Source organism: Argopecten irradians, chromosome 16 (genome assembly GCF_041381155.1).
Source record: "Argopecten irradians isolate NY chromosome 16, Ai_NY, whole genome shotgun sequence".
Classification (NCBI taxonomy): Eukaryota; Metazoa; Mollusca; class Bivalvia; order Pectinida; family Pectinidae; genus Argopecten; species Argopecten irradians.
In genome coordinates, this window is record NC_091149.1 from 17,357,868 (window position 1) to 17,384,917 (window position 27,050).

The following is a 27,050-nucleotide window of genomic DNA, read 5'->3' on the forward strand; positions in this document are numbered from 1 at the left end:
TTAATAGGATTGTGACAGGTCTGGTTCGTACCATACTTCTCGTACATGTAAACACCAATGTATTACTACGTTATGGGCTAGAGAACATACACACCATGTTGTCAGGGAGAAATTGGATATTTTCAAAAGTGAGGCTAGAGTAAGCCATCGACATGTTTCGTAAGCACATTAGCACAAAAATGGATGAGGACCATTATACGTGTAAAGGATAGTATTGTCGGTTACTGAATTACTTTTCATCAGTTTCACAGAGACTGAAAAATAAACAAATTTACAACGGTAATAGAATAAGAAATATCCGCCTTAAATATCTCAATTGTGAAATGTAGGAACATCATTTTGTTCCTACATTTCACAATTCCAACCATGATATTTGACACTATAACAACCAGCAAACTAGTTTGAGCCCGGTAACTAATATCAAAAGTAGATTGTAACAGGTACAAAAATCATAGTTTAGTGTAGAATTTCTGATATGAGACGAACTGAATTCACATCATCAATAAACACACGTGCGTTTACCTTGCAAGAATGTAAGAAATATTATTGGTTACGTCTGCTGTATCTCCTAACACGGCATCACTTTTCACTATCGCAGCTTTTCATCCAATAGATCTAAAAGTCTAAAAGTAAAGGACCTCTTTCACTTTAAGAACAATATAACTTTGCCCACGAACCAATTTTATTTGAACTAATTGTTATACGTAGCAACATTATTGTCAGCCATTGAAATGCGTTTTAACAAAGCAAATTGTGCAATGGCCAAATTAAAGTCTTGGTCGAATATCATCTTTAATTTTGTCAGACTACTTTTCCCAAGAGAACGAATAATTACATATACATATTAGGCCAAAACAATTATTTGTCTGTTACCCGACCGACCCTAACTTTTTTACCCCAGACCCTAATTTTATTTTTTCTGTACCTAAAAGAATACTCCTATTACTAGTAATAGTACTGTTAAACTCTATGCCAAACTGAGATGTTAATATTTTCTTTCTTGATCAAATCTCCAAATATCATACTTTTGTTTTTTTTCCCTTTTATTGATATATAAGAGACATATATCTGCTTAGTAAATATCCTGCTATTGCATCTGAACCTAGAAAATGGAATATTAATAATGAAATCTGCAATATGAAAGCTGAACGATTTTCACCAATTATTTAACGAGATCGGCAGCCTTAGTTTACGTGTAAAACACAGTAGTTTAATACTATTTGTAAATTTTGTTACTGATACAAGAGTATTCCATTAAAACAACATGTACATATTAAATAACGATTTCACCATATTATATTTACGAAGATCATACGTGTATTAAAACAAGTTTAATTACATTGTAATTTTGTTTGATACAAGATAAAACAAAAGTGTAAATAACAATATAAATTATTAAACAAGTACTTTTGAGATAAAATGGTAATTATTAATTATTTCCCCAACAATGCTGTGGCCTGCGGTGATCTACCAGCGACGAAGCCATACACGAGCGGCCGTGGTCTGGTCAGGTGGTTCACGTTTTGTTTATATCATATCGTATTGTGAACAGTTTTTCATGTATAACAGAAACATTATACATTGAAATAGATCATCTTTTCATAAACACCTTTTCACAACCTGAATTTATACGTATGAACAAAAATCGGGTAGGCCTACGTGTGATGGCCCGGCAGCGCTTCGATAGGTAGCTTCTAAAACTAAAATTTAATAATAAACAAATGAAAATATAAAAATGTTAACATCCGTAACCTGTGAAACAATAAGAAACCATTTCAAAATCAGAATTCGCAAGTATGAAAGCGTAAACTTTTGACAAAGTATCGATTATGAAGCAGGGATATACGTATCTGTTATTGTTTTTATCAGTCGCCATACTGTGTTTGTACCTTTGAGGACCCGGATGTAAACTTTCTGTGACGTCACGCCATCTTTTCTGAAATCTCCTATTGGATATATATGAGTATGGTCAACCCCTAAAACAAGTCGAAACGATTTAACGCACTTGTTAACAACGTTCACAACTCGCGTCAGGAATTCCGCACTTAAATATGATCCCAATAATTTCTGTGTAATGTGTTTTAGCAAATACGTTGATAATGCGAATTCCTAATTGTGCTTATCTGTTCAAAATCGCATTTGCGCTAAGGTTTCATCACTCACAAATCCGTTTTCAGTATGCGAGAAGCTTCAACTCCTGATCTTGCCAGGAGCATACGCAGATATCCGTGTATGACTGTCGCGTCCACTTCAACTCCTAGATACATTTATAAAGGGAGATTGGAGATCGACGACAGAGAAATTCGATTACCGTCGACGGTTTTAATTCTCGTCACTGTCTTAATGAACCGTCGTATACGTTATGGATTATTTAAGACAGTGTAGTATCACAATCAAATTAATGTAGATGGCCCCTAGGGCAGTAGCTTTTACGCGGAAGCTCTTACTTAAGTCTTATCGGTGTTACAAAGAAACATGGACCGCTGTGGTGCTCTCTAGACAACCATATAATAACATCAGATATGAGGCGTTGAGCTGTATCACAGTAAGCCACCAAGACAATAGTTACGTCTGTTAACATTATTGTTCCCTCTAACGCTCGTGTTTTTTTATCGCTTATGCTAGCTTTGTTACTTTCCACGCAAATCAAAAATTGTCTTCGCTTTACAACTTCAAATCTGCATAAATAATCGTGCTATTTAGGTAGTCAGTTGTTTTTAGACGTTACCAAGACACTTTATATTTTGGTGCAAGAAAATTCGCACATTTTGATAGGCTAATTCGGACAAGACGACGTCGAGATTAATTATATGATATTTCAATTATTTCTTAATTATAGTTTAGGATTTTATTTGAAAAGTTATTGTAAACTCGCGTTATCTTGAAGCCTGGTATTACGAAGCTTCCTTTTAGATCGAACTTAAAATTCAGTTACCTTCGTTATCGTTTGTATATAATACGATATCTTGAAGCATATAAATTGTGACTACATACCTAATATTAGAGTTCCCTTTTGGACATATTTTCCTTTTTGATTTTTAGTGTTGCTTTTTCCGATGTTACAGTGGTCGTCCTATATATTGTACCCATTTTTTGTGTTTAATCGTCATTTCTTTTTGTCATTTTAGTCAGAAATGTTTATATTCTTCAAATATCTAAACGTTTACATCCCAACCGCAAGCCATCCTGATCACGGATTTATGTCTCCGTTATCTTATTCAAAAATCAAATCGTTCAGAACCTGTTGTATGATAAACAATTCTTACCTTCCCTGTCCTATCTGTCTCGTTTATTTCCTCATCCGTCGGCGCGTCTTCTAGAATATTCTGCACGCTTTCAATATCGCCTTCCTGACACGCCTCGAGTAAGGTCAGGTCGTCATAGAGACACGCGACGTCAAAACTTCCGGTGTCTTCGTCATCAGTTGACGTGCTCATTATGGCGTAATTATCCGGTGCATATGCCTATAAATAGAAATATGAACTGTAGCTGACTTTCAATCTAAAGGTCAACAAATTGCAGCATCCTGGTAAAATTTTATCCAGTCTTCCCCACATAATGATAGTTCCGTTGCGTAAAGGGAATACGTCGCTTTCGCAAAAAAATAAATAAAAATAATGACGTTTAGTTCTGTTTGTTGTAATAGTACGTTAATTCAAACAACAGAACACAAATAGATACCGCAATCCACGTTTAATCATTTGAAATGTTATTTTTAACAATACAAGATTGTATTCTGGCACACTACACATAAAAGAAATACTTTAACAAAACTCTGAATTCGTAACCGGCTTAGATGCTCTATCAATAACATTAGTCATTCAAATCTCTGTTAAATCAGCTGTTTTAAAGCTATTGGTGTTACTAACAGAACAGCACCAGCTTCTCTCAAAGATCATCCAAGATAATTCCAAAACCAATGCATCATTTTCCTGGTCGATAAGTTTTTAAAAGATCCAGAGATGTTTTCCTGAGATCGTGTCACACTTTCAATCACACGTTAAAGTATTGTTATGTTTCTTATACTTGTATGTTTACATACAGATAATGACCTTAAATGATAAATCAACTGTGAAGAATTAACAGCTCGATAATTAAATCGGCACGTCCCGTCCATACATGACATTTGAAACATGTTTTGATGTCTAGGTATACTTATTATATAACTACAATAACAATTCCATCTCTATTTGGGGTCGTGTTAAATCTTCATACTGTAATATAATTAGGTCAGATTCTACTGATAGCAGCTGTAGATTATTTTGTCATCCGGGCATGCGTTCATTTTTTTATATAACTGAAGATGTTCAACCGCCGACAGAGCATAAACGATTCTCATCACTCGAACAATAATTGATGTTTAATCGTGTAAATATATGTTTACTTTACATACAAATAATATGGAATAATTGTGTTCTCGGTGCATGCGGAAACAGTACTGTATTCCATATAGAACATAATGCCACGGAATGCAATTATTTTTAATATTTGAATCGTGAGGTAAAATTAGAAGTTTAAACCTTTCATTGGTGGTAATAGTGTAAAGTAAGTAACTATTGTATCCGAAGAAAAATACTAAATCGTCTGCTACTCTTTTGATAGAGAGAAAAAACTTTTGTCAGCGGTGGAGCATCTTTATTGTGTCTAATTTCTAAATTAAAAAGGGGAAAAACCTTTAAAGAAAAAAAAAATAAAAACGTGCAAGTGGTTATATTTTGTTTTTCGGAGTTCATTACTTATTTGTTGCTAATTGAATTTTTAAATTAGTAAGACATATCACAAGAGAGTGTATTATTTTACTGGCAGTAAGACCCACTGCATTTCCGAAACAATTTTTAATTTGAAAAATTAGAAGAGAAAATGAATTAACTATACTGTAAAATAGCAAATGTTACTAGTTTAGCTTTATTACAACACTCATTTGTTTGAACAATTTAATTAAAGTAAATCAGTTATTTTTTTATAGTGCGGATCGTCTGAATTAGTCGTCCTAATTGCCACGCGTTACTTGACTACCACTATGCCAGACGACAAAAGAGCGAAATGAATCTTCACTGTTAACAAAGATTACAATCTGGCATTTGTTTGGTGTTGTATTTTTTTTTTATTTTATCATTGTATTTGGAGAAACTTTAATTTTTTGTTACGGAAAGGTAATGGGTACCTTAGGTTTGGCCTAATGCATGCACACTTTTTATCAACTTAATGCTCAACATATTTAAGCTGTGATATATAGTCACAAAAAATATATTAAGTTTAAACATGATCTTAAACCTAAACTATGATTTGGTCCAAACCTATTAACTATTTACGGCACTATTAAGGACTGTTTACCTAATTCCATTCACCTAAAAGTACTGTCACTAACACAAAATAACTTTTATTTTTGATTTCTAAGGTCAAGTCTATTATGATTTACAAGGAAGGACCATGTCACCTATTATGGATGTTTGTACAAATTACGATCGACACTACGCATTGGATCATTGGAACAGGTGCGAATTGCCCACACGTATCTTATCCCATAGCCACAAGTGTATAACCTTATATGTTATGTAGACGTGGAGTGAGTACAGATCCAAGTAATGTTGATCGAATGACTGAACAAAATGTACAAAATATAAATAAAGTTTCTGAAACTGGGATGTAAATACAAAAAGACACTGACAAATGTGGCGAACGCTACACAATTCAATAGGTAAAATATTTGTGTAAAAAAAATGTTTGTAATATATCGGATGTATTTTTTTTAATTTGTAGGTTATCTTCTATTCTGGAATAGACGGCTCAAATTTTGCCCTCTTTAAATCTGGAGGGATATTCTGTGCTCCTTGCAACAAGTTAAAAGGGTTTATTCCAAACAGAAAAAATATACTAATGAGGGTTTTGTAAAGTGTCTGATAAACAAAGTCTAATAATTCAACAATTTCACCGCCAGTGAAGATAAGCGGGCATTGACAGATTAGCAAATCAAATGAGCCGTTACAAAAGCCACATTTACGTATATCCCATGATGCTGATTATTATACAAATAAAAAAAACACATACCATTTTTCACACCGATATATAAAACCAAAAAAGCGCAAAAAATGTATAGTTTTACACACAAACCATTTTTTCACACACAAATATAAAAAGGATAGACAAAAATATATATTAGGCACATACAAAGAAAAAAATGAACATACATTTTATTTTTACATATGAATATAAAAAGTACACAAACATCTATTGTTTTTACACACATATATTGAACACATAATATGTATTACAAACAATTTAAAAAAAAAGTTTTTACTTGAATTGATTAATTGAATTTTGCAACGTTCGGCATGCCATAAACGAGAACATGGAACTACTGTATAATGATAGTACATTATGTGCGGCCATTCTGTTGTTAGGGGAATAGCCGATGGCGTAGCAATGCGGCGGGAAACGTAGGGTCATAACCCCACTTTTGGTGGAAACATATGAATGACTCGATTGTTCAATCGAATTAATTATCGTTGACGGGAAAGGAAAAAAAAAGGATTAAAAAAATATGCAACTGTTGCAAAAACTGTAAATATAAGATTATATTTTTGTTGTTGAGGTTATGAGAGTATAATCTGTGGAAATCTGAAGTAATCCGGCCCCGGGTTTACATAAAGTTTACACAGGCTCGATTATCATTATACCCATAACCTCAACAAAATAAAAATATATATTTATTCAATAAAGCATCATCTTTATTCAATGTCAGATATATACTTGTAAAGTATTACAAAGTAGCTTAAAATGTATATACACCGTGTCAAATATGTAAAGACTTCATTGTCTATTCTTGTAACATATTCAAGTTCATTAAATTGACCTCTGTGCGCTTTTCCTGGATTGGGAAGACTATATGAAAGATAGCGAACCGTACAGAGACATATCGCTATTCATCCTGCAAGTGCCTCGTGCTGGATGCTCAATATTGGCAATAGTATATGTATCTTCGTTTGCTAGATTTATAAGGTGAATGGAAACCAGAGGTCTCGGAGAAAATCCTCTGCGTAATATGAGTGTCTGATATAATCACGTGGGATTTTAAAATACAAAGATCAGGGTTAATCGAAGCTTTTTTTCCTTATCACTTTGAAAGATAAAAAGCATGAAAAAACAGCAAGTGTTAGGTTTGTAGGTGGATGAAATTCGGAGTACCTGGAGAAAAACAATCGACCAGCGGTTAGTACCTGGCGACTGCCCCACGTGGGATTCGAATTCGCTACCCAGAGGTGGACGGTTTGTGGTAATATGTCGAAACATCTTAACAACTCGGCCACCGCGGTCAACACATATAGGTAAAAGACTAAATACAATGTTTTAGCCACTGAATTCGAACTACTATATATCTACATGCCTTATTAACAGATATTCAACGACGTGACAGAGAGAAAACTCGGTTATTTTCTATGGTTTCGTTTAACACTGAAAACGGAAAAATGCATATTGGTATGTACGTCTAAATAGGTGCAAAAGAGAGGAACTAAGCATGTTCTAATATATTGATATACAAATGTAGTACCAGGTGAATATTGACCTTGAGATAGGTCATCGGTTGTTTTGTTGGTGAGATCCACATCCTATCGAAGCCATATAAGGACGACCGTTAGTGCTTATGATGTGGTGCGTGTGTAGCACGCGTGCTTGTTTACTCTTATCCTTTGTATAGTACTTCCTCACTGAAGCGTCGGTCATCGGAATAATATTGGGAAAAAAGATACTCAAGGTCCACAAATTATGCCATTTTTCGTCTAATCCACTGCAATTTTTCATTGATTTTTTTTATTGGGCGTGCAAAGTTTATTATTATTAATATATATTAAAAGTTGTGGGAAAAATTTCGTCTAAAGAGAAAGCTAAAAGAGAAACGCGTATAATCCCTGAACAGTAGACTTCATATCTTGCCGATTACCACATCGATATACGCAAGTAAACCGAAAGCAATTAACACTTATTACGCAACATGCCTCGAGAATTGGATTTTTTTATCGATATCCCTCGCTTTCAGTTATTATTCTATTAATGATGGAAGCATATGAAAAAGATAAGTCACAATTGTATTCACACATTAAGAACCCTCAACATTATTCGGGCTGTTGACCCAAAGGGTGCCACAACCCTGACAGCTCCTATCAAAGTACAGATATACATTTACAATGTATAATTGTAGCGATGCCATAAATGCAAATGTACACCTCTTTCAAGATGGGATAATAATACAAATGATAGATTATTATGTAAAAATCCTATTCACAGCAAGAGTCAAGTACGAACGGCCTCCCGTGGTATCTTGCGTGTGTCAAATGCAAGGTGCGTGTTTTGAGAGACTGCGGTATATCTGTTTAAAGTGGAACTCTTGCCTTTGTTATAGTGACATATTACTGAAGCATGCTGTCGAAGACACAAAGCAACATACCCCACCTGGTCACATTATACTGGCAACGGGCGAACAAGTCGCTGAGCGCAAAGCAGGACCAGAAACTACCACTTTTACAGACTGTATCTCAGAGCCTACCTCACAGGGCCGAGCGCTCAGTCGAGGGAGACGTTACGAAGAATAGATACTATCCTAGTCGCCTTTTACGATCATGCAATAGGAGGAGCAGATTCAATTCTGTATGGGTCAAAGAATCAACTAAAGGTACCTTACAAACGTATACTGTATATGATATGAAATACTTCGAGTAGTAAATATGGGATAAGGACATATTGCCTAACAATGTAGACAAATATATTGTCAATGTTTTAAGGCAATCTGTCCTTTTATCATGATGCTTATCAGGTCATCACATGATATAGAATGATCAATGTAATACAACGGAAAAATCTTATAATAAAGTCTAGTACAATCAGTTCCTTAAACGATGGGATGGTATTCCTTATTTAAAAAGGGAATACAATCTTAAATCGCTTGACAGTTTTTGAGATATACATATTATAACCTAGATGGGTATTGGTTTTGTGCTGCACATGTTGCATGTGTGTTGCTTGTCATCTCTTCTAAACATGTATGTTGAATTCATTTTAATCAATATAGTCAAGTATGATACACACGCAATCATTGTAATGTAAAGTGTATGAATTGTGTTGTAAGGTTTAGTTTTGTCTAATGTAATATTGTACTGTGTATGTTATGAAAATCAATGAAGATTGAAATGTTTAAAAAAAGTTTAGTGAAATAAAGTCTTTGTCGAGCGGAAGCCGAAGGGAGGCGGAATATCGTAAAGTTTAGCAAGAATGTCCAAAAGTACGATAATTGTATTCATATGTCTTAGAATAGCTTAAATATGTAACACTCAGAGTTTATCTTTATTAATCGTATAACAAATTATCAAGGTCTAAATCAATCCACTCCTCTCCTCTTGAATTGATACTAGGTCATCACTATATTGGTATATCCCGAGTAGCTATAAATAGAAAAAGACATACCTAGTAGGCCATGGGCTAGGAGGGTCCCACATGCACCCCCCCCCCAAACCTCCGAACCAATATTTTTCTGAACCCTTATGACCCACTGATCACAAATCTAAATGTTAACATTGCATAAGTTGGGATGAACTTCCGGTTATGACGTCATCAAGATGGCCGCCATCTCGAATTTCACTAAAAATTGAAAAATAGTCATAACATTAACATTTTTCAACCGAAGTAGACAAATGAGGTATCAAAATGACCACAATAGAACAACAAATACATATCAGGACCAAAAAATCCAATATATGTAGTGATTTCGACGTAGGAAATGAAAAAAATCGGATTTAAAGCTCAAAAATGGTGATTTTTCAGCAAATTTTTCATATTTTGTTTGACACAGCAACAATGTTTCCGAACAGCAATCTATTATTTCTAATAAGTTTTTTGACCACTTATCAATCAGTTTAAACAACAACAACAATAAAACCAATGTTATCATTGTATAGGTTCCGGTTATGACGTCATCAAGATGGCCACCATCTCGAATTTCACTAAAAAATGAAGAATAGTCATAACACTGATATTTTTCAACTAAAGTAGACAAATGTGGTATCAAAATGACCACAATAGAACGACAAATACATATCAGGACCAAATAATCCAATAAGTGTAGTGATTTGTACGGAAGAAATAAAAACATAAACTTTTAAGCTCAAAAATGGTGATTTTTCAGCAAATTTTTCATACTTGGCTTGACGCAGCAGAAATGTTTCCCAACAACAAATTATTACTCGTAATCAGTTATTTAAACTCCTATCAATCAGTAAAAACAAAAACAACAACACAAATATATAGAAATGCAAAAAAAAAAAAAAGAATTATTGTTATACCCTCAATTTTGTAGATTAGCAGCGTCTCAAAAATAACACAACACCTACTGATAGCGTACCAAATGTAACCTAAGCTAAGCCTGTGTTTCCGTTAATATCATTAACAGTTCCCAAAGCGTTTGTGTCTTTGAAAATGAGCACATTCATTGTTTATTTCCTATGCATAGAATAAGCAAAATGCCAGATGGTTACTACAATGACACTAATATGTCTTTCACTGGTTCTCAATGATAACCATTATCATTGTGCGTGCTTTCTCGCCTCACTGACCTATCCACTGAAGAGACTCGGCATATCTGGTAGCTGGTACATGCAGTCCGAATCAGAGTACTCGAGATATCAGTATCCAATTCGTCGAAAGCCAGATCGACGTCTTCGATGTCGATGAGCTCATGTGACACTGCATTACCAGTGTTGTTCTAGCCTTTTATGACCCATCCATGGCCAGAGTTCATATCAGGAACAACATGTTCAGGGATGTGGGATCTCTTTCAGATTTTAACATATCGTACGTATATGCTGTTTCAGACTTCTCCGGCATAATTGAAATTACACCAGATGCACATTCTTCTAATGGTGGAATTGGTTCTCCTGAGCAGATAACTTCATAATTCGTATGAAGTACTGTTCATCAATCTTGTGGACCCTCGTGCAACCATAAATGGCACAGGTGATATCATCGAGGTCATTAATGAGGGCATAAATGTTAAATGTTTTTCATTGGTCTGACTTTTCCCACTCCCTTGAAGGTGCTGGTTGTGTCACATCTGGTGTATGCGCAAAGAGACCATTGAAGACTCTCCAGTAAAAAGTTCTCTAAAGTGCTTTCCAGACTTGGCAAAGAGTGAAACTTCACTGCAGACCTCATTTATGACCTCAAAGAATCCACCTGTGCTACCTATGGTCACTGAGGTTCACAAGAATGAGGAATTGTGCTTCATACGAATTAAGGAGAACCAACTCAACCCTCTGCAGAATGTTGATCTGGTGTCTTTTCCATCATACCGGGGAAGTCTGGAACATCACATACGATATGTGAATCTAGGTGAAACTAGGTCGGAAACAGGAAGAGCTCCCACATCCCTGAAGCCGATGTTTCTGATCTTAACTCTGACCATGGACAGTTGCAAGTTAGAACCACGATGGTAACCCGGTAATGCAATGTCACATCAGGTCACCGAGGTCGAAGACGACACTCTGGCGAGAAAGCACGCACAACGAAAATGATTACCATTAAGAACTAGTGAAAGAAATATGTGACACTGTAGTAACCATCTTATATTTCCTTGCGTTATACACAGGAAATAAACAATGGATGTGCTCATTCTAAAAGACACAATATGTTTCGAAAAGTGTCATGGTATTTACGGAACTTTAATTTGATACCCTATAGCTATTAGTTAGCGTTTTGCTGTAATAATTCAGTTTCAGAGGCTACTAGTCCACAAAATTTCGAACATGAAAATGGATTATTTTGAAGTCCCACTTAGATATTCAGCCAACTTTAAATTCAAATTTGTTAAGATATAAATCGTCAATAGCCAATGTTATATTCAGGAAATTCCAAGACACCAGGAAACTGTAGTGTTAGCGGTTTGGAAAAAATAACAATCATATGCCGCATCCGGTGATGTTTTGTAAACCAAATGATGGTATAACAATTCTCTTTTGCATTTCTATATATTTTTGTTGTTGTTTTAACCGATTGATAAGAGGTCAAATAACTGATTGTGAATAATAATTTTTTTGTTGGGAAACAATTTTGCTGCGTCAAGCCAAATATAAAAAAAATGCTGAAAAGTTACCATTTTTGAGCTTGAAATATTTTTTTTTCATTTCCTGCGTTCAAATCACTACATATATTGGATTATTTGGTCCTGACATGTATTTGTTGTTCTATTGTGGTCATTTTGATACCTCATTTGTCTACTTCAGTTGAAAAATGTCAATGTTATGACTATTTTTTCAATTTTTCAGTGAAATTCGAGATGGTGGCCATCTTGATGACGTCATAACCGGAACTTATACGATGTTAACATTGGTTTTGGTTGTTTTTGTTGCTTAAACTGATCGACAAGTGGTCAAAAACTTATCAGAAATAATAGATTGCTGTTCGGAAACATTGTTGCTGTGTCAAACAAAATATGAAAAATTTGCTGAAAAATCACCATTTTTGAGCTTTATATCCGATTTTTTCATTTCCCACGTCGAAATCACTACATATATTGGATTTTTTGTCCTGATATGTATTTGTTGTTCTATTGTGGTCATTTTGATACCTCATTTGTCTACTTCGGTTGAAAAATGTTAATGTTATGACTATTTTTCAATTTTTAGTGAAATTCGAGATGGCGGCCATCTTGATGACGTCATAACCGGAAGTTCATCCCAACTTATGCAATGTTAACATTTAGATTTGTGATCAGTTGGTCATAAGGGTTCAGAAAAATATTAGTTCGGAGGTTTGGGGGGGGGGAGTGCATGTGGGACCCTCCTAGCCCATGGCCTATAGAATCCAAATCAATATATAACTGCTAATTCCACGAAAGTGTCCATCCTTACCTATAAATTAAACATTGAAAACTACGTCACTAAGACTAATGGAGGATCATTTGCATACATTATTTATGCATGAAAATTCTGCTGTAATCACATTACACCGACTGACTGAATAATAGAAATCACAGTGTATTCATGTGCAACTACAAGCTTCTGTAACACAATTTAGTACAACAAGGGTGCGCTTTAGTTGTGTAGACTGATTTTGCAGGAAATATTATTGGCATTTCAAACCGTAGTAACCATTTCTGGTACGAACTACTTTTAAAAATATTGTTATTTTCCGATAGCAGTAGGTGGGGTCAGTGTTCGCCAAGGCGAGCTTCCTATCGTCCTTTTATACACTAATGTACGATCTCATCCAATGCATTATATCTGTAAGATATATACCAGTATAATGTTGCACGCGTTCCTAGTCAATATTATACAAATATTGACTTTCTGTAGGTAAATACGAGGTTAATAGTTAAATCTGAGAAAGGTGATATTTCCCCGAGGCCGATAAATAATTTAATGACGCAAATTTTTTACTTGGAACACTTTTGAAGCAAGGACAACACAATGATTAATTGAACAAAAAATCTAGAAAATCTTCATCCACGTATCCTCAGTAGGTACTTTTAGTAATTATGATGTACTTCTTCACAATATAACTTTCGAACATATATCTACATTTAAAACGTGTTAAAACATCTTTCCTAATCCTACCTCACTGCTGCCTGCCATGTTGGCTTTGGCTATTGCCCGATGATCGACAATGCTCTATTTTGACTGGTCAAAAATGTGGAAGAGATAGGGAATTCCCTGTGTTCATTTATAGCCAGGTTACCGGATTTGCAATGTCAAGCTCTGAACAAGTGTTCATCGGTCTCAGGTAACATTGCACTTTGTCATGACCTGTCTGGGTGGTCTTGACCAATCAGAAAACGGCAAAACTCATAGTCATATAGCAAGATTATTTATTGACCGACAAGTGAACCATTTCCGACCAATCAGGAGAGTTGTTAAGCAAACAAAAATGATAAAATAAATGTGTAAATTGTAATACTACAACTACAACAAGAATAGCTTTACAGGTATAAGTCGGAAAAACGAAAAGATGAAAGCAGAAAGTTTGCCTCTGTTGCATTTAAGTAGCGTATCACAGAGTATTTTTTGTTTGGGGGTCGGGGGAGGGTAGTTGTTGTGTTGACTGCTTTGACACTATTTCGTGTAGGATATTTACTATGGTATGACGTAACACACACTTCTTTGCACCATAGGTAAATATAAATAACTTTAATTTAAAATGAAGAAAGCATCATTCTTATATATATAATATTCTTTCATTACACAAGTCACTGAATATCGGAAGTATTTACGTGTTAAAGATAGTATTGATGTACTGTAAACAGATATACTTTCGTGGTAACGTACGTTTGCGTTTCATGCATCATAGTCTTTACACTGAGGTGAAATCTCACAATTCATACTATAAATTATCTAGGGATTTTTTCTGAGCCTTATTTTCGCGAATCCTAACCTACCCGGTCAATAAACGAAAATAGGCTGGTTTACAGTATAACAGAATATAACATATACTTTAGTTAATATATATGATTCACTATTTTATACAGTGAATTTCTAAATTGTTTATGTTGGATCTGCCTCTGTCCAGTTGGCATTCACATTGTCAATGAATGCCAACTGAAAGACGTTCAATGCTTATATTTACATCTGGTTACAATATTATGTTGACATACCAAGGAATATTGAATTTATAATGAATAAATCATTCGTTTTTGTCAAGGATGGAACAGCCATTTGAACAGCCGTTTTCCCTGGTCGCTGACACGACAATTGTGACGTCACAATTATAATGACGTCAAGATAAGCGGTTGAAGTTCATAGTCTATATGACTGTCAACTGCGCTTGGTAAGGTTACATAGTGGAATTACAGTGAAAATGTAGATAATCTTCTATGACATCGTTAAGCCACTTACTTGTAAAAAGGCAAATTGATTTATAATGAAACCAGAAGCAATCCATAATACTGGTGTAGTTGACAGGATGTCAAACAATGAAAAGTCAACCATTGCAACAATGGGACTCATTCACGTACCACGTGATACCCGATAACGTTTGTGCGGGACTATTGTTTCTGTTGGTGATGGAATGACGTCAAATGACGTTATCGCGGGATAACGTCATTTCAGCGGGAACATTACAAAGAGTTACGTTCTATCACCACTGGAGATACTAGTCCCGCACAAACGTTATCGGGTATCACGTGGTACGTGAATTAGTTCCATTTCTTACCGGAGGAGCCTAAAAACTATTTTTAATATGGAAACACTGAATAGAAAATACTTTTAAATTTCAACCATCATACTTATACCGGTAATCGCATATTTAAATTATTAAACTCATTTTGTTGCTTTTGTGGTTTACTTTCAGAACATATCTTATGTAATTCTACATACCTTTGATGAATGGAATTTAAAACGTCTGTTCCAGTATATTCCTATCTATTAAAGTCAATATCCACCTAATGCTTCGAATTTGTCACAACGTGATGGTTGAATGTCCTTATGCCGGAATGACAAAATACATCACGTTTATATGACTACAGTTACGCTAGGGATGTGTGAATCACAAATAGCGATATATATGACATGTTTCAAATATGTACGTCAGACTGTGGCGATTAGACATTTTCCAGCATCATCGTTCGGTGTAAATTACTCCGTGTTTATTGTCAAAACGGATATAACTAAACGTCCATCAGGCTAAAAATATTGAGCAAGTACGTATTAATTGTTCGTACGCGAGATAATCATAAACAGTGCAAAACGAGTTGTATTTTCGGAATCAAACATATTTAACAGATGTAATATTATATATTTTCTTCATTAAATAGCATAAGATTATTTATCATTATTTGAGATAGAAAGATGGATACGTACATATGTACATTAATATCTTGTTTTGTATAATCCGGTTTTTTTATTCCGAATTTTTATATTATAGAGTTATCTGCACTTGCGGTTAGGAATGGATTGTGACGTCATGTGTTTGCGAGCGTAACGTCATACGTTTCGGAGAAAACGACCTGAATTGCGCTCACAAAATAATGACAACGATTGATACCTACCCGCAAGGGAGCTAACTCTGTAATATGCAAAGACGGAATATTGATAAAACGAGGAAAACATAACACATTAGGCATAACGTCCCAATATCAACCAATGTCTTTCAATTTCGACTGTCCCGGTATGCAATGCGTTGCGATATGAATCTATGTCTTGGGAGGCTGTTGTATGTGAATGTCTGTTTTTTGAGGCAGTGGTATGTGAATGTGTGTATGTTTTGGATGGCTGTGGTATGTAAATGTTTGTATGATTTTGGAGGCTGTGGTATGTAAATGTTTGCATGATTTGGGAGGCTGTGGTATGTGAATGTCTAAGTTTTGGGAGGCTGCGGATTGTGAATGTCAGAAAGAGAAAGTTTAAAGTGGTCAATTGAAACGTAATATAAAGAGGACATGATTTATAGCGACGGCGGTAACCAAATGATAGTTATATACGGAAATATTAGTCTCGTATATGATATGAAATTAAATTATTCTTACCTTTTGCTATTTTGGAAATTTTCACGTCAACTATCTACAAGATAAGAATATCAATGTTAAACCTGTTGCAATATAACCGGCAGCAAAATCAGACAGATTTTTCTCATCATTCTCGAATCCTGATAGACAGGCTTTATGGTATTATCTATAATGGATTTCCTGTCCGGCCCAGACAATGAAAATTCCTTCAGCTTTCATTGCACTCAGCGACACAAAAATATATTACATAAGTGGAGTTAACGGAAACCAGACAGCTTATATACAAATATTTATATCATGTTTTGTGTTAATCAGAAAACTGCCTCTCACCTTAGGTGATATAAAATCTGTCAGTATTTACCTTTATAAATAAGAAAAATCTATGGACACATTAGAATCATTAAAGTGTGACATTTTATCATAGACCACTGTAGGAGGCAGTTTCTGACTGGCTCCGTGATAATCATATAAGGTCCATTTACAGGATATGTATGGTATTATTCTTCATACAAGATCAGTTATTAACGACCAACGCACACTAACAAAGGAGTGAGCGTTACCAGAAATCTAAATGCGACAGTTGTTTCTATAAACAAACATGACATGGCTTCAGAATTACTGGAAACTTACTTCTGCGATCTAGACTCCCATGATTCTACCTTACATGTGTTTGAAACAGTTTCGAGATGAATTATTTTCACGAATTTCGATCTACTGAACTACCGAAATGTTGTGATGTTATCATATCCTGAAAACTCACTTATGTTCATGGCCACATTAATTCTCTTTGTTTTCCTCTGCGGAACGACTTATCTATTTAACTTTGAGATCTAGACTCTCATGACACTTTATCAAATTTGTGCTTGATTCAATTTTCTGACTATTTATTTTCGCGCTTGTCTATCTCCCGCGAAAATAAGCGCACGGAGAAAATAAGTAGGTTTGCCATATAGTCTTATGTTTATATGACATCTGGATACAATCTAGATGACGCCCGATTTTAAGCTATATTGAATTATTTAGTAGATTAAAGTTATTTAAACAATACTTGAATCTGCAAAATGATTTGTCGTTTTGCATGCATTGTATGTTTAATCGTTTGTAATAAACATGTATGATTGAAGTCCTTTATCAAACATTGTATGTTTAGTCATTTGTAATATTAAACACTGTATGTTTGATCGTTTTAACTTAACACGTATGTTGATCCCTGGGATCAAACATCTTATTTTAAAGTGAACAGTCAGGCAAGGATAGCTAAAGTCGGTAAAAATGGTGTGAATGTATAATTTCTTATGGAATAGAAAAATAAACTTTCTCGTCAAAATCTGTCTGCGTACGTAGAAATTAATTTAAAATATAGGAATCCTAAAACGTCCTCCCGGCTGACTATGTCCGTAGTTACAATTCAACGCAGCCTCGCTTTCAATGCTTTCAACTTTTCAGTATTTCAATGGTCAGAACTAGGAACGAAAGCAGACCTTGACCGTCGTATTAATATGTGGGGACTTTTGGAAGGCCAATGAACGCATTTAGACTGGTTTTCTGTGCCCGACTATTCACTTCAAACATTTATAATAAACACACTAAATCAAATACTGTATGCTTTATCATTTTTACTAAACTCATGTGGTTCTCCATTGAATCAAACATTTTTATAACACGTATACTGACCCCTTGTATCAAACATTGCATGTTTTAGCATGAACTCATGAAACAATTTATCAAACATTGTACGTTTATCATTTGTAAAAATCATGTATTTCGATGTGTTCTATTACCACAAAGTCCGTTTCCATATGTCATATCTTTGGTAAGTTATATGGAATTAACTCGATATTATCCGTATAAGGTATACATCTGTAAACAGATAATGTTAAGGTTATGTTATACGAACATCTTATCCGCCTAACAGATGCTTTTTGTGTAATACTTATTGAAATTTTCAATAGGATGCCGTTTACGAATTGATGAAGTAATATTAAATTATCGTAGCCATTCTATTACGTACAACACTTTATTACCCGTTTACTTTCTTTCCATGCTTTTAAACATTAAAGTGGGTACTGTGTTAGAATTATACATCATTTGATCGTAAAAGACAACTAAATATGAGATCCTATCTTTTTCTATTCTTCCTAATGTCTAGAAACCGCCTCAAAAAGAATAAAGAATACCATGGGTTCTGTCCCCTGGCCGAGACACACTATATATATATATATATATGATCCATAAAAATAGTATTTTTGACATTCTACGATTAATTGATATGATTAACTATTTTTAAAAATACTGGAATCATATGTACACTTCTATAATGAAAATTTGAAACTTTTAGATGAAATGTTTTTTTCATTTTATTTAAAATAACAAAATTGTACACAATAGAATGCGCTGTACATTACAAATTGTTATGTATTAATTTTCCCTACATGGTAAGGCTATTTATGGAAAGAGATTAACTGTTAAACCGCAACAATTGCTACTAATTATGGTGCTGATTATCGGTTCCTGTAATCATTAAGAGTTTTCTGATATTTTTATTCTTCCTTATCCAATTAAGCAGCACGTGCAATTGACGGTTGTCGGCAACACTACACGCGAGAAGTGTCGCGTTACTCGCAAACAGTTCTTGTAAATATCATATTATTTAACGATCCTTGAAATATTAAGGTTTGGCTTTTATTCATAAATACACGCGCAACTTCCCGAAATATTCATACATTTACATCACACGCAACAAATTGCACACGTGGGAGCCTAGGAAGCAACCCTAATATGGCAATGGCTGTTAAAAGGACATTTAACCAATAAACCAAATCGAACTTTTTTGACAACTAAACGTAGTACAAAAACTACTAGCTATGCCATGTAACAACTGCAACACATCACAAACGCTCAAGTACTTACAATGTATATCTTACGTGATAGAAAAACATTCCTAGATCAGTAGAACTTCGTACAAACTAAATATATTTCAATGCACAATTTTCAAATAAAATTCAAGTCGAATTATCAATTTGTGTATGTAACAACATAGACATTTTTCTGTACTTACTTGACTTGTGTGTGCATAGTTTTTCATATCCAGTAAAATGAATCAAATAAACAAAGGTCAGCGTAGTTTCTTAGATTAACCATGAAACGCCCGCTATAAGCGACAGCTTGAAACCGATCGATACCCATATACACAGAAAAAATGTATTTTAACACAAGGATGTCTATGTGAATGTCCAAACAGCTCAAATCCACTGTTCACTCATCTTAATACCCACTCAAGTGCCCTACCATTATAAATACACTGTTAAACTGTCTGCCTGAGCAAATAATATGAAAACCAATGGTGATAAACGATTGACCCCATCACTACCAGCTGTTCGCAGGGTTAATCAATATATCGATCAATATAACACTGCGGGGTATATTATATAACTAAGGACTGGCGAATGTGATCATCAACGATATGGCGACGCCGCGGGGTATATCTTAACGGGGCATATCCTCTACAAAGGATTATACAAAAGACCTTGAGGGCGGATTTGAAGACTACGCGGGGTCGATGTATCCAGCAGTCGACATTTCCGTCGGAAGATGGAGTAATGCCCGCAGTGGATTCGAAGATTACCAGGTGGTTGTGTCTGATAGTCAGAGTACGCATCGGAAGATGGAATAAAGTGTATAGCGGATGCTGTGCCTGATACTGTAAAACTCTTTATTTTCGCGTACACAACAATTGATATGTATACGTTTTATACATTTATTACATTTAAATTTACGTTTGAGGTGTTTGTTTCGAAATTAATCGCTTATCGATACGTATACGTTTTATAAATTTATTAAATTTAAATTTACGTTTGAGCTATCTTTCAAAAACTAATCGCACATTGATACGTATACATTTTATACATTTGTTACCTTTAAATTTACGTTTGAGCTATCTGGCGAAATTCATCGACATCTGTATCTCACGAAATTGAATGGTTAACAAAAGTCGGAGACTACATCGACAGGGGGAGAGATGTGTGTAACTTAGGAATCTGTTCTCACTACGACGATAGATTTTTTGTTTGTTTGTTTGATTAATTAACGTCCTATTAACAGCTATGGTCATGTAAGGACGGCCTCCCATGTGTGCGGTGTGTTGCGTGTGTGTTGTGCGAGGTGCTTGTTTTGGGAGACTAGAAAGCGGCATCAACAATCTTAGTCTACGTCCAATTGGAATAGAATAGATGATTTCGACATTTTCGTCGACTGACTAGTAATGACGTTGATGCGGAGACGGAGTATAAAGTATAAAAGGTTTTGTGTGTAGCAGTCGGATTATCCGTAGAGAGAAACGTAAACTACCTTTGTAGGGACTATAGTGTGCCCTAGCCAGGGGCCGGAACCCTGAGCCTTTGTTACGTTTGGTTTAGTTTGTTAAATTCATAACAGCCTTGTTAATGTAAGGACAGGGGCGAGGGCTGAACTCAAGGACAAAAGTGAAGTGATGTCTATAGGAAGACGTTAGGAAAACTAATGTCGGTCAGGAAGAATAGAAAACAATACGTTCTTCAATTAAGTCGACTTTTACGAACATGTTATACAATTTGAACGCTCTACCTGCAGGGTAGAGCTATGAACACCATCGCCTAATAGCGCTTAAATATATTTGTTAATATGCCTACAACCCCAAATTATGTGAAAATTCCAGTCCTGTTTATGTAGCAGACAGATATGACAATAAATTCAATCGGGTACAGACGTTTCCAAATGTCGCGGCTAACAGCCTCCCAACGTCGACAAGACAATTATACAACAGTCACATTGGTACCGTTATATGAAGCAGTCATTCCCATTACGTGATGTAATGTGTAGTAACAGAAAAGATAGTTTGTGGTATTTTTGTGGTATTGGAAATACTGATATATTTTGCTGCCAATCGAATGAAAAGGGCTAATTGTAGCAGATATTTTCGAAATGTCAATATGATTAATTATGTCCATTAAATATTAATCACAAATTGACTGGGAAAATTATAAACAATTTGTATATGTACTATTCAATTGCTTGTTTTTTTTTCTTTTGTCAGATGAGGAGTTAAATATAGCGATATGGCGAAGCATTGTGGTCTTTATGCCTTCGTGGTAAAGGAATATCATGAATTAATCAGGGTTTTTTCGGAGATAAACAATGCTGTTTTAAGGCGTTAATTGATGAATATTATATGTTGTGAAACTAAGTAAACAGTAAACTACATGAAGTGGCAAAACACCCCCATATATGTGTATCTATTCTGTATCTGCATGCATATTACGCTGTGAGTAGATATTGATTATGACGTCATATGATTACGATTAATATGAAGACGTCACAATAGATACCTATCAATAAACTTTAAAAAGCAAAGGCGCTATAATACATGTACAACGTTGTGGTTTGATGAATAACTAACTGGATGAGTTATGGATGCCGATAAAGGTAAATGGGTAGCAGTAATCACTTTTATGTAACCCAAAAATGTTTAATAATCACATACTTGTAAAAATATTGCAATAGCTGAAATACTGTACCCCGCATCTAGCAATACGTACTCGAACACTGTGCCCCCTGTCGAAATATACGACACCGAATGAAATATTATTATCGAGAAATAAAACTCCGACAGATATATTTTACTCATATGAAAATTCCTCAGAATGTCAAGAAATCTCAAAGAACATCTCCGTAATCTTAATGTATTATTTATCATGTAAATATATGCACTGTAATATGTAAATTGGAATATATTGTTTGATGACATAATCTCTTGTAAAAAGAGGAAATAAAGAATGTCTGTTTGTCTGTCTGTCGGTCTTTCTATAACTACAGATTTCATTGTCGTACACAAATGTATGTATTACTCTTCATTACAATGTTCGTAACATTTAGACATTCTTTATCTTGTCATATAAACAACAACAAAAAATCGATTTGTATGAAATGGCAACCTGATGTTACATTTTATATATACATGATCCACATTATTGACAATGATATTAAAATCATATCGAATAGATATGGTTGTTGACAAAATGGTAAGCTTAATACTTACTTACTAATGTGATTTATGCATGTCCAATTTACTGCAAAACATGGATTTACATTTTCTCTGAAATAGTCAAATATGTAGAAAATTCAATACTTTAAATTGTTATCAAATGGTCAATATATTTTAGATTGTAATTACTTTATTCCGGTTTGCAATATGCCGTTAAACTGTGATTAGACTTATTATATTTTCCTGTGTGTAGCAGGTGGATTTTGACATAAACACATTCGGTATATTTTGAAAGCTTTAGAAAACTCAAATTAAAAACTGATCAAATGAAAATTTTGTTTACCTTCGAATATATCTTACTTTAATTCGCCATTGAAAACCAGACATAACGCACGGTAAATCCGCGTTCTCAATGACATGTTAGGAAATATTGCGTGCATTGAAGGGATGAAGCAATTGTTTCATATACAATGGACGGTTCTCAATGCAACTTTTATCTATTCATATCAACACCCTCGAGAGATCTATTCAGTGTGTGAGGTGGGAGTTGATATCAATGTTATTGTATCTCGGCACAGAATGTGGTAGCAGAACGACACAGCACTCTGAATGTTATTCAAGCCATAAACTCGAAACATCTACACAGGATGAAGTTTGACATTTGATGTTGTTTTTCTATTATTTTCATTGTGTGAGTGGTGCGTCGATCGACCTAAGGCCGTCATCTTCCATTGAATGATTTTTGTCGTGAATTGCTAAACGCGAAACTTGAATTTTGAAACATTATATGTCGGTTGTCGGATAGAAATTCATCAGAAATAATATCAAGTTCTTTGACACACAACCTATGTTCTATAAAACTTCATTTCATAACGTGTTTGAACGGCAGAAAGATCAGCTCAAACATGTACCAACCATTCTGTGCCACTGGTGTATTAAAAAACGTCGAACATAATACATATATGCTATATGTATGTGCTGCAATGTATCTGAACAATACAATCACCTAATTTGCAATAACAATAGAAAATACTATAAAAGTACTTATTTTAGCATAAATTCGTCTTGAACAAATTAGCCCAGTGGTGAATTCGCGCATTCATCACCATGGCAAAAAGCGAGAATATATGATTACTGCTTAAATGCGTACGTCTTTAAATTGTCCATGTGCCTAGTGCGTTGGCAATGGAATCACTAACTTGAGAGGATGGAGGAATGGTTATTATATCGACTATAAAACACCGTGACATTATGATTATCATTGATACTTTTCCTTCTTTTCCCTCAATCAAGTCACATTCTTAACATTTCGTAGAAATATTCGTGCTGTTTCCTCCTGTTATAGTTGTCTTGCCATTTTTATAGTGCTATCTCACTGAAGCGTGCCGCCCATTATACTCATGGTATTGAATCTCTTACTTGACAATACACACTATCCAACATACCACAGTCTCCCATAACACGCACCACGCACTTCATACACGCTACACACTATATGCATGGGTGGCCTTCTCTATATGATCCTTGATGTTGATAGGACGTTAATGTTTACAAACAAACAAGCAACATTTTATATTCCTGTTTTATGCCCTATTATCCTACTGTAATAATATAACAAACTACAAACGAAGAAAATAAAACATTAATTTGGAAATGAAAGTCAATAGCAACGCTCTGATAGTTCATACCAACCCGATCCCTATCACCAGTACTCTTGCATTGACCGCTCGACTATAAATTACCGATCATGGTCTCTCCTATTTGCAATTTGGGTTTGCTAATGAGACACAGGCAAACGCAACACATAATATAAAAATAGATTGATGTTATTACTTTTAGTATATGTATATATATATATATGTGATTTATGAATACGGGCAATGGTTATTTATAAAAAAACAGGTTCCTTTTATTCAGCCCTCATACCATGGCACTGACAAAATAATCAAGACCTTATAGCCATTATTGGGGAGCACTATCGACAGTCGATAAAGAAAGTAGCTTGTCCTGTCTATACGATGTTAATAGCCCCGCACTAATAGAATACAGGGTTCTGATTACTGTTTTATATTTCTGCACCAAGGGACGCATAACTGTCAATCGTCTTTGTGATACAGACACCGCTTTGTCTGACTGATGCTTGTAACACGAGAGCTACCGAGTGCAAAATGACCATTATAAAGAACACATGAAAAGTGGATGATGCATGGCGATGTTGCCATCCTGAACCGCATATTGACGATGTGCCAAAACCACATAGAGACTGCCAGCTACTTATTATGTCGCCTGCTTGGTGATAGGTATGGTGTTATGGCGAGCTTTTCAGGTTCCTGCTGAGTGCTTTTTCGTAATTACTGTCGTGATTTTGGGAAATGACGTTTTTTTTGCCTGGTGATGCGATTTCCTTCACTCCAATTTACATCGCCTCTAGGATGCAAACCCCTTCTTAATCATTACGAGATATCGATCCATGTCGAATTTTTGTAGATGACCATAAATTGCAATAATTTGTTTTAAAGGATAGCTGAACTAATAGCCGTTCTTGCATGACCCTGTCTGTTAACAGGACGTTAATATGATAAATCCAACCAAGAAAGGGGACTCACCAGCTACAGTTCTGTATTTGGATTTTGCTCTTATCTTAATTTTGTTCATCTTTGAATTTTGGGCATGGTTTGTCCAAGTTACATTTTGCACTATTTTACTACTTGATTTTATTGTAAATCCCATTTAGTGGAAACAATGAAATTAGGAAAAAAAACTCTTCTTAAGTAAGCCTATTGTTATGGTTGAGTTACCACTGCACCTGATCCCTAACATCTACAATATTACCTTTGTGTGCCTTACACGATGTCATATGCACTTTTCTTATCCTTATAAAAGTGGTAGTTTCTGCTCCTGCTTAGAGCTCAGCAAAAGGGGAGTAGGACGACTGGTTCGTCAGTTTTCAGCATAATGTGACAGGATAGAGTGTGTTGCTTGGTATCTTCAGCGGCATGCTTCAGTGATATAGCAATATATAAAGGGCAAGAGTTCCACTACACAAGAAGATAAATATACAACATGAATATACCGCAATCTCCCAAACACGCACCACGCACTTCATACACGTACCTCGTACATAAAATACCGTCCTTACATGACCATGGCTGTTAATCAAACAAACTAACAGGCAGTGTAGTATAAGATAAATAAGTAGTAAGTACGAGAGTGTTTCTATCTGAAAATTCTAAACCAAGATCTAGATAACCTGAAGCCAGTGATATTATCCAAAAGATGTCAATGAAGACATGAGACTCATGGGCTTTAACAGTCATATACCACAAAATGATCACAAACTGGCAACGTTATACAGAAGTGAATAAAAAGGCAGTTCAAGTAACTCCTTAATTGAAGCTGTAAGTTTTCGATATACTTCATAACTTTGGCCTCAAAAGTTGGTAAAGGTCACTCATTTGAACAAACTGGGTAGACCTTTATCCCAGAATGTCACAGGCCCGATATGAGGTTATCATACCTCTTAGTTATGCACAAGAAGGCGTTTAAACATTTAGCCTATTTGACCCCTGTAGCCTTGAATTGTAGTCAAGGCCATTCATTTGAACAAACGTGGTAGCCCTTCCAGCATTCTACATGCCCAATTCAGCTCCCCGGGCCTTTACGTCACAGTTGACGATGCCGGACGACATATGATGACAATAGGTCATCCTGACCCTTTTGTTCAGATGACTTAAAATTAAGATATTTTGACTTTGATGACAAGAGTTCAAGATATTTGTTCATATGTCGTGTACGATGAAGAAATTGAGATAGAACATTAAAATGAAAAATCAGGAGTTAGTTGAACGTCTGGGAGGTCGTGTATTTGACCTAGTTGAAATGGAGCACAGTAATAATTTCCTGAAACACAAAGTTAGTCTACTGGACAAATAACGAGAAAATCCACATGAAAGATGCAACAAAAAGGAGGTGAAAATAAATTATCTGAAGTAACAAGACTACAAGGGTGATATTCTGAGAGGTGACAGACGTTATGAACACAGATAGTGTCGCGAATACAGTTGAGGAAGTCATTGAATTGGTGCAATCTCTTGGGAGTTTTGCGATCTGTGGTTTGGACACATCTCATAGACTCTGTGATGACCGGGAGGAAAGGCCGCGATCAACTATATGTCAGTTTGTACACTACAGTAAAAAACGGAAATCATGAAAGGAAGGGAAAAAAAGCACTAGGGCTCTGGAAAACTCGAACTGATTAGAACCATGAAACATAAATAATGGTAGACTTTGAGTGAATGTCATAGCAAATACACAGAACAATATCCTTCATATTTTTTTCTGGAAGCAGTTAGAAACATTTGTTTTAAGAATCATAAACTATGGATTTGCACAACACAGAGAAAAAAAGATCAATGCCTGCAACACAAAGAGAACGGCCAAGACAAATTTTGGAAAATAATTTGAGACTCATTTATCTTCTTATATTGTTTGATAAATTGATAAATCGTATCAGACGTGTTTCATATCAGGCATATCAAGATTCCTGATTAA

At 35.1% G+C, this 27,050-nt stretch overlaps 1 protein-coding gene across 1 annotated transcript in view; it reads right to left on the reverse strand.

Annotated features, from left to right (window-relative positions):
• The window catches only part of LOC138311020 (ankyrin repeat domain-containing protein 33B-like), a 38,510-nt gene extending 21,984 nt beyond the window's left edge, over nucleotides 1-16,526 (reverse strand). Inside the window, exons 1-2 of the mRNA XM_069252448.1 lie at nucleotides 16,502-16,526; nucleotides 3,267-3,464 (exon numbers count right to left, since the gene is read on the reverse strand). Coding sequence (XP_069108549.1) covers nucleotides 3,267-3,437 — 171 coding nt within the window. The 5' untranslated portion in view covers nucleotides 3,438-3,464; nucleotides 16,502-16,526. The remainder of the gene's footprint in view (nucleotides 1-3,266; nucleotides 3,465-16,501) is intronic.
• Nucleotides 16,527-27,050: the final 10,524 nt, after the last annotated feature.